Genomic DNA, 16,545 nt, shown 5'->3' with positions numbered 1-16,545 from the left:
CTTGTGTGTGCACTCTCTCTTTCTCTCTCTCAAATAAAAATCATTTTTTTTTAAATCCTCAGTATCAATGGAAAGCAGAAAATAAAGCACCAGAATTAAAATGTGAGCATGGTCAGGTTTTTTCACTACCTCGTATAATCCACCACCCTCACTTAAAAAATAAATATTTTCCTATTATTCTTCTCTTTGCTATGCCATCCTATTCAATTCTTTGTGTTCTTTTTTTCCTCCTATTCAATTCTTATCTCCACTTTTGCTAAGCCTCCACACATTAAGTCTTGAGTACTCAAACCAGTTTAACATCTGTACTCATCCGATTGTGAATGTGCCTGTTTTATTACTATCTGAACAACTTATATGTGTTATGTATGTTGTTCTCTGAAAAAAAAAGTACTATTAAATTAGCATCCTCTGTTGAGTTGTATTGATTTCTTACGTGCTTACCTGAAAAGGTAGAGTAGATTCTCCAGGCTTCACATAGAGATTGATTTTTGCTTGTTTCCACTGAGATGTGGAGATTCCAATCAGATCACCTTGCTTTTGCAAATCCCCAGACAGTGATGTTCTTGTAAAAACCGAGAGATGTGAATGCCAAGACAAATAATACCAAAATCGCACCTGTTGAAAATGTTTTTGAATGATATCAATATTCCAGTTACCTGTCTCCAGGAGCTTTTCTATAATTAAAAATATCACACTCATGGGGGAGGGGAAGGAAAAAAAATGAGGTTAGAGTGAGAGAGAGCCAAAGCATAAGAGACTCTTAAAAACTGAGAACAAACTGAGGGTTGATGGGCGGGTGGGAGGGAAGGAAGGGTAGGTGATGGGCATTGAAGAGGGCATCTTTTGGGATGAGCACTGGGTGTTGTATGGAAACCAATTTGACAATAAATTTCATATATTAAAAAAATATATATATCACCTACCATTCTGGTGTTCAATAGAATCTCCCCAATTCCCCTTTCCTCCAAACACGCAAGCCCAGAAAATGCTAACTCTGTCCTTTGCATTCTGCCCTTAAGAAAAGGCTCAGGGTAGCCCTACTATCTGGTAAAGCTGTTTAACACCTACTGTAAAGACGTCTAGGGAAATGGGATACTAGCAACCAGGACAAGTTTGAGGACACGTATTTGTCCACATCACCACGGGCAGTTCCACTCTGCTTCCAGAGGAGGTTCCATGCTCTTTCCTTCTATGAAAGGAACTTTCTCTCTGCTTCTCATGAATCTGGGGAGGTACACATTCTTAGTGTACAAGATCAGGTTTGACTTATGTATTCCTTTTGCTGTCTCAAACAATAAACCAAAAAAAAAAAAAGTTTTGTTGAAAAATTATTTTCTCAAATAAAAGAAAACTGTAATGAGTACTTTTCATTAATTTCTTCTCATGGGGACATTATCAAAGAACTTGGGAGCTCCTATAATACTGTTAATTCATAATTTAATTCAAGTAAAGAAAACATCCTTTTTTGGGAGTGGGAGAGTGATCCTTTCACCTCCTAGTCATTATCAAAGATGACATAATTAATCTAAGGGTTTGAGCAGTTAACTGGGTAGTAAAGAAAACGTAAAGAGAGAATTATTTTGGGTACTGACAGCAGTAGCAACAACATCAAATTCAGGACCCTCATTTATCAAATACATATTTAGTGAGCATTTACTAAGTAACAGGTACTGTGTGAGGCAGGACCAACCTCAATAATTGGATGATTCACTCTATAAAACACGTCAACAAAATCTCCATAAAAAGTTCAGACACAGGGCATTTTTTTTTTCTTTTTCTCATTAGGTCTTTGAAAAGTGCAGCCTTAGGATTCGAAGAAAACACAACGTTCAGAGATGAGGCCTCTCAGAAATAAAATCCTTCTCTTTGGATTAAAACAGACTCCTTTTCAGTTTCACCATATTTTAAATTCTTGGGTTGTTTTTTTTTTTTCTTCACTGCTATTGTTTTATTTTGTTACATGGACAGATTTTAGTACACGTATGGTCTACCCATTTATTTCATGGTTGGTACCAATTCCAGTGGAAATTAAAGGTGAAAAAGTTTTATATGCTCTTTTAAAAAGTTGTCCAGCTTTAAAAGATCAAGCATTCTCTGTTCCAATGTAGTGCACAGTTTTCCAGTGTCCACTTAATGGCCACAACTTGATCAAAAAATTCTTTCTGGCTATTCACTTCATTTTAGACATGACTACCATGCTCCCCTAAACTCAGGTAAGCAAGGCAGGTAAGTAAGAAATGTAAAGGCAAACAGTGTTTGATTAGATTTTATGGAAAGGGAGGATTTACGTTCCTCACGGACAATTAAATTTTAGATCCCTGCTAGAGTCTCAGCCTATTCCTAGCTTGTAAATATGCAAAACAGAGCTTTAAACTTAGTAGTACAAGAGATATGCATGCCCTATCAGAATTTCAAGCTGTCAAACTGTCATTCAGTACATCACCAGCGCTAAGGTATTTCAACAGTGTATTAAGAGTAAATACCAATGGGATCCATATTTCACAGGATAAGAGCTCAAGACTTGTATTTAATTTACTACTTTAACAGACTTGGCATTGTAAAGAATTAAGGAGAATTCTTCAGCTTATTACAGACAAAGAAACCTTCCAAAGTTTTTTTTGTTTTCAAATTTAATATTGGTAAGAGTGAAATCATTGAACAAAGTTATTAATACAGCTGTGATTTCAGATAGGCACCTGTCAAGTGCACAAGCTCTGTGCCTTTCAATCTGCTACCCACTGGGAGTAGAACACTAAGTCATGAACGTCAAATCATGTGTGTCGCGAATTCCTTGCAGAACACACTACGGAAGTTTGTATTCAGATTTTGTTAATAGGTACTTTTTGGAAAAGAAGAAGAGGTGAGCAGGACTATTAGCATCAGTGCTTAAGTAAACATCTGTAAACTTCACCAGAGAATGAAAAACACTGCTCTGTGTCAGAAAAGGTACAAAGCATTAGGTGTCCTTAGGGACTCCAGAGTTTTATGGGGGAGAATGAAAAGAAAAGGGAACAATTAACTAGAATGCATACAGTGGCAAAGATATGAACATAGTGTGGTTATTTACACACAAATTAATTAAAATGAAACCAAATGAAAGATCCACTTCCTCAATTATAGTCATTACAACATATGCTCAAGAGTTATATGTAGTGAGTTGCAACCATTCTGGACATAGCAAAGAAAAACTTCTATTATCATAGAAAATTCTATTAAACAGAACTACAAACACAGGTATGTTAAGATTATACCAACCATTTAAAATGTATTTACTACTTACAATTCTAAAAGGAAATTATTTTTGTCATCCATGCCTGATTCATTAAAAAGTAGTAAGATAAATGTTAATATTTATAAATGTTTTACTTCTCTTGGTTTTCACTAAGGCATGGTTTATATGGAGTGTGACTGGGCAAGGCACTGAATTAGTGTATTCAGGACAATTTCATGTGGTTAAAAGAGCTTCCAACAAAGCAGTTCCTTTAATTGCAAATTGGAGAGGGAAAAAAAAGAGGGGGAAGCTCAAACCATTTTATTGGTTTTAATTGCATCCTCTGTGCATTATTTATATTTTTTAAAAATATCCAATCATCATTTTTATTACCAAAGGAAAGGACAGCTTTTCAGGTGACTTACGCTAATAGTTACGAGTACAGGTGAACAACTAAGCTTGCAAAGGTAATGGCCTTGGCTACACCACTTGCTCTTTGGCTCCTACAGTGCCCTGTGACATTCTCCGGAAGAGTGCCCAGGTCTACAAAGGAGTAATCAGGCCCTCTGATACTTAACTCTGTGAAGTGACCTAACGGGGCATTATTTAAGAGTTTATTAAAATGATTTCTTCCTATTTGTTTCATTTGATTTTGGTCTGTGCCCAAATGAATCTCTACTCTTCAAAAATTCTGCTTCTTTCCTCAACTTCCCTAGAATCTTTCTTTCGATGGCTCCTCCGTCTTAGAACTCCTTGGCCGGATCTTCATGCCCTTTCTAAGCTGCATTCCAAATGCTTGGCTACCCTGCCTTCTCTGCCTTATATCGGACCCTGCCTAGTATGTGCAATACCTGTCTTATCTTCAAGATATAGAAGAAAGAAGAAGGAGGAGGAAAGGGAAAGGAAGAGAAGAGAAAAAAGAGGCAAGAAAAAGAGAAGAGAGAGGAGAGAGAAAAAAGAAGATATCTGTAGCTCCTCCAAACTCAGCTGGGAGTTAGGTCCATGCTGGGAACGGGATCATTCATCACACACGCACACGCCTGCACACACACACCCGTAGTGATTTTTCTGACTCCTAGTCATAATTATGTTTTTGCCTGAGTATTTTTCCTCTGAATAAGCTTAATTAGAAGTTTAGAATCTCCAGTAAAATGTAATCTGTTGTCGGGGTGCCTGGGTGGCTCAGTCGGTTGAGCATCCGACTTCGGCTCAGGTTGTGATCTCGCAGTCAGTGAGTTTGAGTCCCACACTGGGCTCTGTGCTGACAGCTCAGAACCTGGAGACTGCTTCCGATTCTGTGTCTCTCTCTCTCTCTCTGCTCCTCCCCCAATCACGCTCTGTCTCCCAAAGATGAATAAATGTTAAAAAACAACTTTTTTTAAATATAATCTGTGGTTTTAATTTATATGATTAGCCTCCATGTGTTTTGCTCACGCACAGGTGGAGAGAGTACCTGCTCTACTTTCCCCCATACCATGTTATTTCCTCTAGAATCCATCCCATATGCTAACATCTATCCTTAGGTTAAACAAAACGATCAGGGAACAAAGTGTGGGTTGCACCGTTCCAAGCCCCACTCCGTAACCACTTAATTTTTTTTCTTCTAAATTTCTCGTTGAATGTGAGTTCATCACTCTACTGGGAGAACATTACAAGACATGGTCTTTCAAAACTTGTCAAGAGAACTATTATAAGTGGATTATGATTGTTAGGCTGTACTCACCCTCTTGGAGCACTTAACACTGAATTGCCATCGGAATCCCTAAAACCGACATTTCACTGGGGCAAGCGCATACTTAGCTGGTCCCTATTGCATTCCAGGCATCCAGGCTGTGAGCAGGCAAGCAACGTGTGTGTACTGAGTCAGAGAAAGAAGGTTTACGTTGTGATCACCATGTACACTCAGGAGAGAATTCCCCAAAGAACTATTTTTGCTTTGTAATTTTTACCACCTTGAATCTAAACCAAATGATGGCTCATCTGTCTCTACTGGTTGCTGGAAAACTTAGTTCGAACGTGTAGCCTGGCTCTAATAAACTTTATTTGTGGGACCAACCCATCTCTTGCTTCATCTATCTTTTCCCTGATATTCTCATTCACTTTAAAAAAAAGTTACAATTTCTTTTGAATTCAAGAATATTAAAATAAGTGCAAAACAAGCTGAAATTTATTTTTAAACAGATGAATATGCCAACTAGCTCGAAAGCAGAAGCTTTGTATTCTCAATCTTCCTGCTTTTGATGAATTGCGAAGTCTTAAAAGTAATTTAGTACAGTAACTCAAATATGAGAACTCAGAAAATATTAATACCTAGCACAAATATCCTTCATATTTGATACTTCCTAGTTAATTCAAAACAGTAACTACACTTCAACATCAGTAAGAAATGGGAGCCTCTGGTTCCCATGTGTTGTTCCTCCTATCTCCCGGCTATTCCAAGGAAACGTGCTGAGTTTCCAACAGTGACTTGAAGGGACTTCTGATACTTTTAAATTAAAGTCCACATCTTGAGCAAGGTGGGGGAGCCGGGGGAGGTGTAAGAAAAATTGTGCATGTTGATGCCATGTGCTGGCTATAGGTTAAGGACAAGGGAACTTGTGCAAAATGACTCCACAAGCCTATTGTTAGAAAAGAAGACTCAAAAGAAAGCTTCATGTTTTTAAAGTCCTTTCGAAAAAAATGTTCTCAAGTGTATCAGCTTCATATGATTATGTAGGGAAAAAGTGTCATTTCATAAAATGAAGACATTAGTCGTATCAAAGCACCCAACTATAGTTAGCTCACTGCCTCAGTTTACCATGTTATAATGAAGAACAGTGCTATTCCACAAGTATAACTATTATCAATATGTTCCAGTTAGGAAAATTGACAAGATTTTCTCATTACTCAAGAAGATACGAATTTGGTTGTTTCACTGTTCTGTAAAGTACCACACATTACCACAGACTTATAAAAAAGTAATACTATATTCTTAGAATACTTTGTTGGGAAAGAACATTAGCTTTGTGTATCTCAGACTATAAATAACCTTCCTCCTCTAGCTAATTCTACTTCCTACACCAAAAAGTACTATAAAATAACCCAAATATCCCTTCCTCTAACTCAAAAGCACTAACATTCAAGCAGAAAGAGACAAAAGGGGAAAAAAAGAAAAAGAAAAAAACAGATACCTCTTCCGGCAGCCTGTAATGGCTCCTTAAAACACTCTTCCTTTTCCAAAAAGCAAGGAAAACCATTAACACTGAAGCCTTGGGGGGTTGAGTACTTGGTTCTGAGAAATAAATCAAGTGTCTAAATTGCCCATGGCTTTCACTGAGGCCCCACCACAGCTAAGCTCCAAGTTTAAGTGACAAGAGAGAAAACTGTTCCCAAGTGGAAGCAATCGTAAATTGATACATAATCCCACTGACCATGAACTAACGGCTACCAGTGCAAAACAATAGGAAATGTAGGTCATCTTTACAAAGAAAAAAATATATATGATTTCTAATTGAGTCTCTGGAATTACTAATAAGCTCTTAATGTTTACTTCCGAATCTCTGCAAAACAGGAAGAACACATTTTATTGTTTTGCATCCCATGTGTTATGTATACAACAGTGACCACGATCACATCACTTCAGTATATGGCCTTGAATTAAAGCTAAGCAAGTTTGTGACGTACTTTTACAGATCGAATAATTGCTTCAGGATTTCTCAAAAAAAAAAAAAAAATTCCGTATCTATTGCATAGGATTTTATAGAAATAAAACAAAGGTGGGCAAGCGTAGAGTGTATTTGGGTGAAGGGGAGTCCAGGCAGGTATTTTAAATATAATCCCCATAAGGAAATGGGCAGGAAATAACAAGGGGAGGGGGCAGGAGGGGGAAGAGGGAGGACAATCCATTAGGAGTTCTGGGCACTCCCATTCAGATTTGTATCAAGCTGAACATATAATTAGATTTATACCTCTGAATGATACATAATTTGTCACCAGGAATACCGGAATAAGCTGCTGTACCCCTACACTTACAGATGATGAATTTAGTGTGCTGCAGTATCGATCTCCATTACTTTCTGATAACTAAAAAAAATAAACTGGAATCCTAAAGGGCTTATGGGCATGCTAGAACTCTCAAAAGGACTGAAAACAAGGCACGCTGAACAGAAACGTCTAACATAGGTGTTCATTTTGTGGAAAACAAAGGAATTTTGTTTAGTAAACATCTACGCGCCAGATCCTTTGTCGGGTACTTTATTTAACGACATTTTAATCCTGACAACCCTGTGAAAAAGGGTTGTGAAAAAGCTCATACTAGGCTTCCAGTGTGGATGCTCTCCAGGAGAGTATGTTATCTGTGGCAGAACTTGCGGTAGGATCTCTACCCTAAGGAAAAAAAAAACAAAAACAAAAACACAAGGCAACCTGGCTATATGCATAGGTGACAACATCCCTCAGGACCTTGTAACATGAAACCACTTAATCAGACTACATGTTTGTGTGTTACCATATAAAAAACTACGCCACATGGCATTTGGGGCTCAGTTCTTCCGTACGCGCCCAACCCAGAGGTGCCCGCACAAATAAAGTTGCTTCCTGGAAAGAAAAGCCTCGGTGTCACGACTGCGAGAATCCTGCTACAAACTGAGATTTGAACCAGGTCTACCTCCAGGGCCCTTCTCTGCTTTCTTCTCTCTTGTGCTGTTGAAATGGCCTGAGTATTGCTTGGTCTGTGTTTACTTGGCACCAGAAAGACTAAATGAGAAAACAAAATTGCACAAAATGGAATTCTTTTTTTGTGCCCGTGTTTATCTCCCTTTTTCCACCCTTTCATCTTACTCTCAACAAGCACTTGTGTAGATTATTTTATTTTACTCAATTAACACTGTTGGCCAAAATAATCAGCAGTTTTGGCAGCACGTATCCAGTTTGGGATTCTTGAAAGGACTGCGTGGAAAGAATACAAAATGACAGAAAAATTCATTAATAGGCCCCCAAAAAGAACCCTTGAAGTTATATGTTGCAAATGGTCTTTTGGAAGGACATGACATTTCATGCTGAAATAGCTCATATAAATCTCTCAGTTCATCATGAAAACAGTAGTAAAAGATAGCAGGCATTTACTGGCAGCAGTAACCCACGCCCAAAGTTTACAACCACAGAATGGTCAATGCAAATCCCAATAACTGGTTACCTGACATGGGGTAGAGGCAGTGCGTGCTTTTGTAAGAACAGGACTTCCAAGTTTGGCCACTCCTGGAAATTGATGTGACCTGAAATAAATGAATGATCCTACAAAAAAAAAAAAAAAAAAAAAAAAAAAACTGTAAAGGCACATGGATATAAATTCTACTATCGTATATTTAGTAATTCTTTGCTCTTAACACCTTATCCTTGCACACATTCAACTGTTAATCAGATAAAGAAAATTATATTTTTACTTATGTACCATTTAGCTCTGTAGATAACCAAAAGTTCTTTCAAATGGATAACATTAAATATCTAAAATAAAATCCAATGGATTAAAATCAACTCTTGGTCTAACCCCCCCAAACAAATATTTTTATTGGCTTACGTCGTGTCATAAATAGAATCTGAAATCAAATTAAATGAAGCTTCTAAGTTTACAATTGGATATCCAACATGCCCTTATGAAATTCTCATTAGAGCATGATTTTTAAGTTTCTTCACAAAGTACTGAAGGATGCCAGCCTGTGGAGTTTGGTTTCTCCTGGGGCTTACATGTTTGACATTGTTGTCTGTGCTAGTGGGGATGAAAGCTTAATTAAAGATCTAATCTGAGCGTTAACAAAATAACTGCTTTTAGATTTTAACTACAGTAGATGTGCTCATGGCAAATGTACAAGGAGATAACATCTCTTAGCAGCTCAAAAGATCACATAGTCTGAACTGCTGTCAGGGGTAGCCTCACTGAATACTGAAAATTTACAAGGAAGGCTACGCAGAACAATGCCAAGGTCTGATCCTGCCCTTTGATTCATGAAGTGATGGGCAACTTGGAAAGCCAACTATTTTGACTGAAAAATACCATATTCAGAAGGTGATTTTCCTAGATACAAGTACGCAGAAAGGAAAAGATTTCATAATTAAAATGTATTATTTTATAGATACCACCATGTATTTAACCGAACAACCAGGGCTGCAAATCAGCAGTATCATCTCTGAATGAGAAAAATAGGACAGTTTATATGGGCTTTTTTTTTTTTTTTTTAAGTAGGCTCTACACTGACCTAGTCTCCGCATCCAATGTGGGACTTGAACTCATGACCGTGAGACCTAGAGTCACATCCTCTACTGACTGAGCCAGCCAACCGCCCTTATACAGGGTTTAAAATCCCAAAACCAACAGGAAAGAATAAAACCTCTTATTCCCTAATTTCAAACTAAGAGTGATAGAAACTATATAAGCTCATTAAATGGTTTCACCTATAAAAGAATAGCATAGGAAAAGAGGATTTTGAAAAAATTATTCCAGCTTAAAAATCCCCAGGTTCAAGCAAAACTCAATTGAATACTTTTAAAAGACAACCAAAATTCTACAAATTAACAAATACTCAAAAATCTTGGTCCCCTGGTCATTTAAAAACAACATGCACAATTTCAAACAAGCAGTTAATTGAAGGATGGGACATACAAACTAAAACTGCAAAATCTAAAAGAAGCAAAAGGTTTGAATAAATTGGTTTTACCACAAAAATGATTTGTAAAGTGATGAAAAAAAATCTTATGGAAATGTCTGGCACCACAGGTGACTTTTAATCAATTTTTAAGGAATATTTGTAACATTATTCAAGGGATCTTAAGTCTTAGAGATATATGGAGCTCAACTCATTTTACATTGCCAGATAGCTCTAATTTAAAAGTTATGGAAATCGGAACATAAAAAATAAATTGCAGAGCAACGTCACTCATGATCATAGTATAAAATTCTAATTAAGAACTTATCAATTACATTCGAAATCCTTATCCAAAAAGTATGTCCTGACCAATCAGTGCTTTCCAAGAATGGAAGCTTGGTTTAATCTAGCCACTCTATCAACATAGTCAAATAGATCAACAAATTAAAGGGTAAAATCAGACTTGGATCAACAAATACTGAAAATCCTGTGGCAAAAAAAATAGCCATTGCAAAGAAAATAACCTTAAGAAAATATTAAAAGTAGGGGCACCTGGATGGCTCAAGCCGGTTAAGTGTCCAACTTCAGCTCAGGTCATGATCTCACAGCTCGTGAGCTCAAGCCCCACATCGGGCTCTATGCTCACAGCCCAGAGCCTGGAGCCGGCTTCAGATTCTGTGTCTCCCTCTCTCTCTGTCCCTCCTCCACTTACAATCTGTCTCTTTCTCTCAAAATAAAAACACAAAAATTTTTTAATTAAAAAAAATTAAAAATAAACAATTAAATGAAGATTAATGATCAACCCCAAAATAAATACCCTAAATGGCAAACAAAGTTATTTTCATTAAAATGAAAAAGTAGAGATTTATGTCATGATTATTAATAACAGATAATATTAATTATCTTAGACTAACATTATCTCATAGGTCTAGTGAATGCAATTGTCAAGAAAATAATATATTTAGTAATCATAACAGAAAAAATAGAGACAGTTTCCATGTTTTGCCAATAATATATTCCTAACAGTAGATACCCCCAAGACTTACGTTTTTATATAATGACAAATATTAATAAGAGAATTTGGTAAGGTTAAATCATTTTTTTTTAACTTTAACAATAAAACCCTAGACATAAAAATGGTGAGAAATACTCTCTTCACAATTACATTAATGCAAAATATGTAGGAATAAGTCTAACAAGAAAAGGACAGAACTTTTATGAAGAACATTATAAAAACTTGTAGAAGACCATAAACCCTGTTATTAAATAGAAAGAGATAATAGATAATATATTTTTAAATGAAAGATATTATAAAATTATTAATTTAGTGAATATTTGCAAGCTAAATGAAATCCTAAGAAAATTTTAATATTTTGAAAACATAGAATATAGTCTTAATATTTATATGGGCAGGTAAGGAGTAAAGAGAATATGAACTCTGAACCCAGACCCAGGGACTTCTAAAAATATGCCTCCGGATTTATTTTAAGTCTGGTTTGCAGAATGTACTAAGAGAACTATGGAATTACAGCATATCAAGTAGATTGTTCCTGGTAATCTGCATGGTTCATTGTAAAACACTTATACACACCCAAGAGGGGTGACAGGACAAACACAGTATAAAAATTAAACAATGAGGGGCTCAGCCTCTGTGGGTTAAACTGTCCATGCCAGCCTCAACCTCATCTTTTGCAAAGTATGCATCCACTTTTAATGTAATGGTCTAGAAGGGACTACTTACATGATGTGAAAATATTAGAGGACTTGATAATGAATCAAATATTATATAAATATCACAAATATTACCATAAAGAATAAAAAGTCATGAATACAACAAGTAAAACCAACCAAATGAGATTTGGTTCATGAATGCAAGGGTGGTTTAATATTTGAAAAATTCATGTTATGAATAAACAAAAAAGATAATATGGTGACCATATGGTTATCACATATTCAAAAAACATTTGACAAATTTTAACATACATTCATATATATATACACAAAAAAAAACACATTATGAATAGAAGGGAACATCGCTATCTGATAAAGGATATCTTTTAGCAAATATAGCACTTAAGGTTGAGTTATTAACAGCTTTCTTCTGAAACAAGAACAAGTTTAGAAGCTATCACCTGTTCTATTCAACATTTCCCCAGAATAACTAGCCAGTGCAATGAAACAAAGAAAACAGAAGGCTTCACATTCAGATAGAAGGAAATAAAACTGTCATTATTTGCAGATAAAATAATATATGCATATATATTCACAATTATTTTAGGTTCATACACACACACACACACACTTAGCTATAATAAATAAAATTAGCAAGGTCATTGCGTACAGGATCAATATTTAAAATACAATGGCATTTCTCTATACCAGCAAACAAAAACAGTTTTTAAAATATTATAAGAGCTGAAAACCTATCAAAAACCTAAAAAATTTAACAACACATTTTTAAAATATATACACTAAAAGCTTCAGAATTTTAGAGAAATTAAGCTCTAAATAATCTAGGAGATTAGAAATATTTGAAAAGATCTTTTTCAGTAAAATACAATAAAGATTACAAATGAGCAACCATTTTATACCCACAGATTAGAAAAATTTAAGAGACTATAATGCCTGCTGCTGGTAGACAAATGGGAAAAAAGCACTCTTATTTTGCTACTGGAATTTTAAATGTTAAGATTTGAAGGGAAAGTACATATCTTTCTGTAAAAACCTAGTAGTCTCACTCATAGCTGTTCATTGCATAGAACTGAAAGCACCCTATATAAGAAGGTGTGTACAAGAATGGATTTTAAAGCACCGTCGTGATATTGTCACTCAATAAGAGGATAGCTAGATATGTTATAGCATATCCAGACCAAAGAAATGAAGCAAACAAACAAAAAGAATTTTAAAAGTAAGACAATGAGTATGTAGGATCACAGGACAATGATCTCTAAGACAGGGAAAATAAATGAGTTATGCCATACAATTTCCCCAGCTTACTGCCTAAACAGTTTCCAGCTGCCGTGTAGGGAGTGGGGAGCCAGAAGGAGTGTGACAGTCTCTTCAAATTGAAAAGATGGAGATGCCACTTTGGGGACACTCAACTGGCTAGAGTCCACAAGGCAGAGGACAGGAGGACAGGGCTGCAGAGAGAAAGATCCAGAGATCCACAGAGTCTCCCCCTCCCCCAAATCTCCACCTGAGTACTGACCAGTGCATGGAGGTGAGGAAACTTAAGTGAAGCTGGAACTTCAACTTCTTTTTTTTTTTTTTAATTTTTTTTTCAACGTTTATTTATTTTTGGGGCAGAGAGAGACAGAGCATGAACGGGGGAGGGGCAGAGAGAGAGGGAGACACAGAACTGGAAGCAGGCTCCAGGCTCTGAGCCATCAGCCCAGAGCCCAACGCGGGGCTCGAACTCACGGACTGTGAGATCGTGACCTGAGCTGAAGTCGGACGCTTAACCGACTGAGCCACCCAGGCGCCCCAAGTATTTCTACTTTTAATTTTTTTTTTCAACGTTTATTTATTTTTGGGACAGAGAGAGACAGAGCATGAACGGGGGAGGGGCAGAGAGAGAGGGAGACACAGAATCGGAAACAGGCTCCAGGCTCTGAGCCATCAGCCCAGAGCCCGACGCGGGGCTCAAACTCACAGACCGCGAGATCGTGACCTGGCTGAAGTCGGACGCTTAACCGACTGCGCCACCCAGGCACCCCTGGAACTTCAACTTCTAAAAGGCACAACTGGAATATTTCCCAGAGGTCAGAAAGGGCCAGAAATCAGAGGCCCTTTCACTCAACACCAGAAGGAAAACATTAATTAAACAAAGGAACTGGATAGAGTACTCAAGTCAAACGAAAACTTATGTCCAAAAACAAAATTAAAAAAAAAAAGGTATGCAAATCTTATAGCATGTTCATAATCACCAACATTTAGAAACTAAAATATCCTTCAACTGATCAATGGGTAAACAAACTGCGCTTTATCAATGTAGTTGAATACTACTCTGTAGTAAAAAAGGAAGGAGCTGCAATCAACAAGGATGAAAGTCAAATCCATTAAGCTAATTGAAAGAAGACAGACTCAAAAGGCTACATAGGACATTAGTATATTTATATGACATTATGGAAAGGGCAAAATCATAGGGACAGAAATCAGATCAGTTAGATGCCGGTGGCTAGACGGGAGATGAGCATTGACTGCAAAGTGGCATAGCATTTGGGAGGAGAATGGAACTCTTTCAGATCTTGAGTTTTCTGATAGTTATACAACTACATATGTTTGTTCAAATTCTGTGAACGGTACACCAAAAAGGTTGAATGTTGCTGCATTTAAATTACACTTTAACAGATGGACAATGAGTTGTCCTTTCTGTTTCAAACTTTAATCCACTCCATCACAAAATCTTAAAGGAAAAATAAGGTTAACAGGCGTGCACACACACACACACACACACCCAAATTAGGACCTTACTCCACTGTGAAATAATAATCTGGGTTTATAGTTTTAGACAACAGATGGACGGCCAAAGTCTCTCTCTCCATCCATTGACATGCTCCCCCACCAACCCCAGTTTGCAATGGCTATAATTTAAAATACAGCCAACACTGCTAGTTTGGCATATTTCCTTGGAAATCTCAAAGAAGAGACAGAATAATGTTCAAGAGGGTTGTATGAGCTTAAAGAGGATTGACAATACAGTTGTGTTAGTATAAAGTTTTAATAGGATACTAATATACCTAGGCAATGACATCTACACAAAAGAGAGAAAACAGAACAAAACCCTTCTGTTTTCCTTGGAGATTCCCAAACCTTGATTGAAACGCCATGTGTTGTTATAATTGCTCTATTTTAAGATGCTATATGAAAATTGTAATGGTGCTTAAAAATACATAAGAAGATTGTTACAAAGAAGTTTTAAGATTGATTAAACTGCATTCAAGTATTTGTCAATTTATTTTATAGCTGGTGCCAAATCTCTGTTCTCTGTTTCCAGAAAGAAGATTAAACTATTTTTCTTTCTGTTTTGAAAAAGTTGGATTGCTCTAAAAAGAAGGCACACCTATTGTACATGAGTTCTGGCAACTAGAGAATATTATCAGAAGACTCCCCACCCCCCACCCTCATGCCTTCAACCCTGTAAAAAACGTGGCAACAGGGGTGCCTGGGTGGCTCAGTCAGTGGAGTGTCCGACTTTGGCTCAGGTCATGATCTCATGGTTCATGAGTCTGAGCCCCACATCAGGCTTTCTGCTGTCAGCACAGAGCCAGCTTCTGATCTTCTGTCCCCCTCTGTCTGCTCCTCACCCACTTGTGCGCTCTATCCCTCAAAAATAAACATTAAAAAAATTATAAAACAAAAAGTAAAAAATGTGGCAAGAAAAACATTGTTTATTAAAACAATGTTCTTTTCGGGAAACTCAATTAATTACAAATTATCATGTTGATCATGACAGTTTAAAGCAAGACAAACCAGAGTTCTATGTACATAGTCTATAGCTAGAAATGAAAATACATAGTAGCACCATTCTGCAACATGAAAGACAACAAACACTTTTTTAAGAGGAAAATGTCCTACCATTATTTGTGTTTGCTATGTGATCAGCATCAGGTAGGTGGTTGTCTCCACTGGCCAATCCTTTCATGAACTCCCAGTGTGAATCTTCTGTGAGAAATGGTTCCCAACCACAGAAACCAGACTCAAAATCACACGTGAGATGACGTGCTGTTATGCATGGGGGGAAAAAACAGATGAGGAGGAATTAAGGAGGAAACATAATTCCTGAAATACAGACTTTATATCAGCCAATTAACTTCGGAGGGCAGAACAATCGTTCCACTTTGTAATAATCGTTTTCTGAATATCAGAATAGTTTACTTTTCCCTCAGAGTTTTCCATGTGATGTGTGAGGCATCGCCCTTCTACATTCTTCTAACTACAAGTTTGGCACATTTCATTCCGGCTGTGGCCATCTCTAATGTGCTCAGTGATGCACCATCAAAGTAGAGCTTTCTTTGCAGGGAGTAACTGATTCCTCCGCCAAGACCAACAAGATTCAACAGCTCAGTCAGTAGTTTAAAAAGATCCATTTGAAAGAGGGGAATTGATTCTGGATACCCAAACAGTTTGCGGTTGGTGCCTTGGTATTCATTCTGTTACACTATTTTAATAGTTCCTCAAAAAAAAAAAAAATTGCCTAGTCACAGTGGAATTGCAGGTAAATTAGACATTCTGAACTTTGCTTTTCGTTTCCCTCTTAATACACAACTAAAAAGTCAGGAAATACTTATGTTTCTACATTAGTCACAAAAGAAAACAGTATGGAGGTTCCTCAAAAAGTTAAAAATCAAACTATCATATGGCCTAGTAACTGCACTAGTAATTGTAATTGTAATTTTACTTACCCAAGGGACACAAAAATACTGACCTGAAGGGATACATGCACACCAATGGTTATAGAAGCATTATTTACAATAGCCAAATTATGGGAAGAGCCCAAATGTCCATCAACTGTTGAATGGATAAAGAAGATATGGGGTGTGTGTGTGTGTGTGTGCGCGTGTGTGTGTGTATTCTTCAAAATGAATGAAATCTTGCCATTTCCAATGACATGAATGGAGCTAGACAATATGCTAAGCTAAATAAGTCAGTCAAAGAAAGGCAAATACCATATGATTTCACTCATATGTGGAATTCAAGAAACCGATGAACGGG

General features: G+C 36.9%; 1 protein-coding gene across 1 annotated transcript in view; it reads right to left on the bottom strand.

Moving 5' to 3' along the window:
• MALRD1 (MAM and LDL receptor class A domain containing 1) overlaps window positions 1-16,545 on the bottom strand; it is a 794,572-nt gene that overhangs the window by 664,788 nt on the left and 113,239 nt on the right. Inside the window, exons 12-14 of the mRNA XM_047066301.1 lie at window positions 15,409-15,555; window positions 8,388-8,485; window positions 445-618 (exon numbers count right to left, since the gene is read on the bottom strand). Coding sequence (XP_046922257.1) covers window positions 445-618; window positions 8,388-8,485; window positions 15,409-15,555 — 419 coding nt within the window. The remainder of the gene's footprint in view (window positions 1-444; window positions 619-8,387; window positions 8,486-15,408; window positions 15,556-16,545) is intronic.

This window comes from Lynx rufus, unplaced genomic scaffold, assembly GCF_022079265.1.
Source record: "Lynx rufus isolate CCGP_SWC_20201006 ecotype Redwood Valley unplaced genomic scaffold, mLynRuf1.p SCAF_7, whole genome shotgun sequence".
NCBI classification, from domain to species: Eukaryota; Metazoa; Chordata; class Mammalia; order Carnivora; family Felidae; genus Lynx; species Lynx rufus.
The sequence above is the reverse complement of the archived record's forward strand: the minus strand, read 5'-3'. Positions and strand labels throughout refer to the sequence as shown.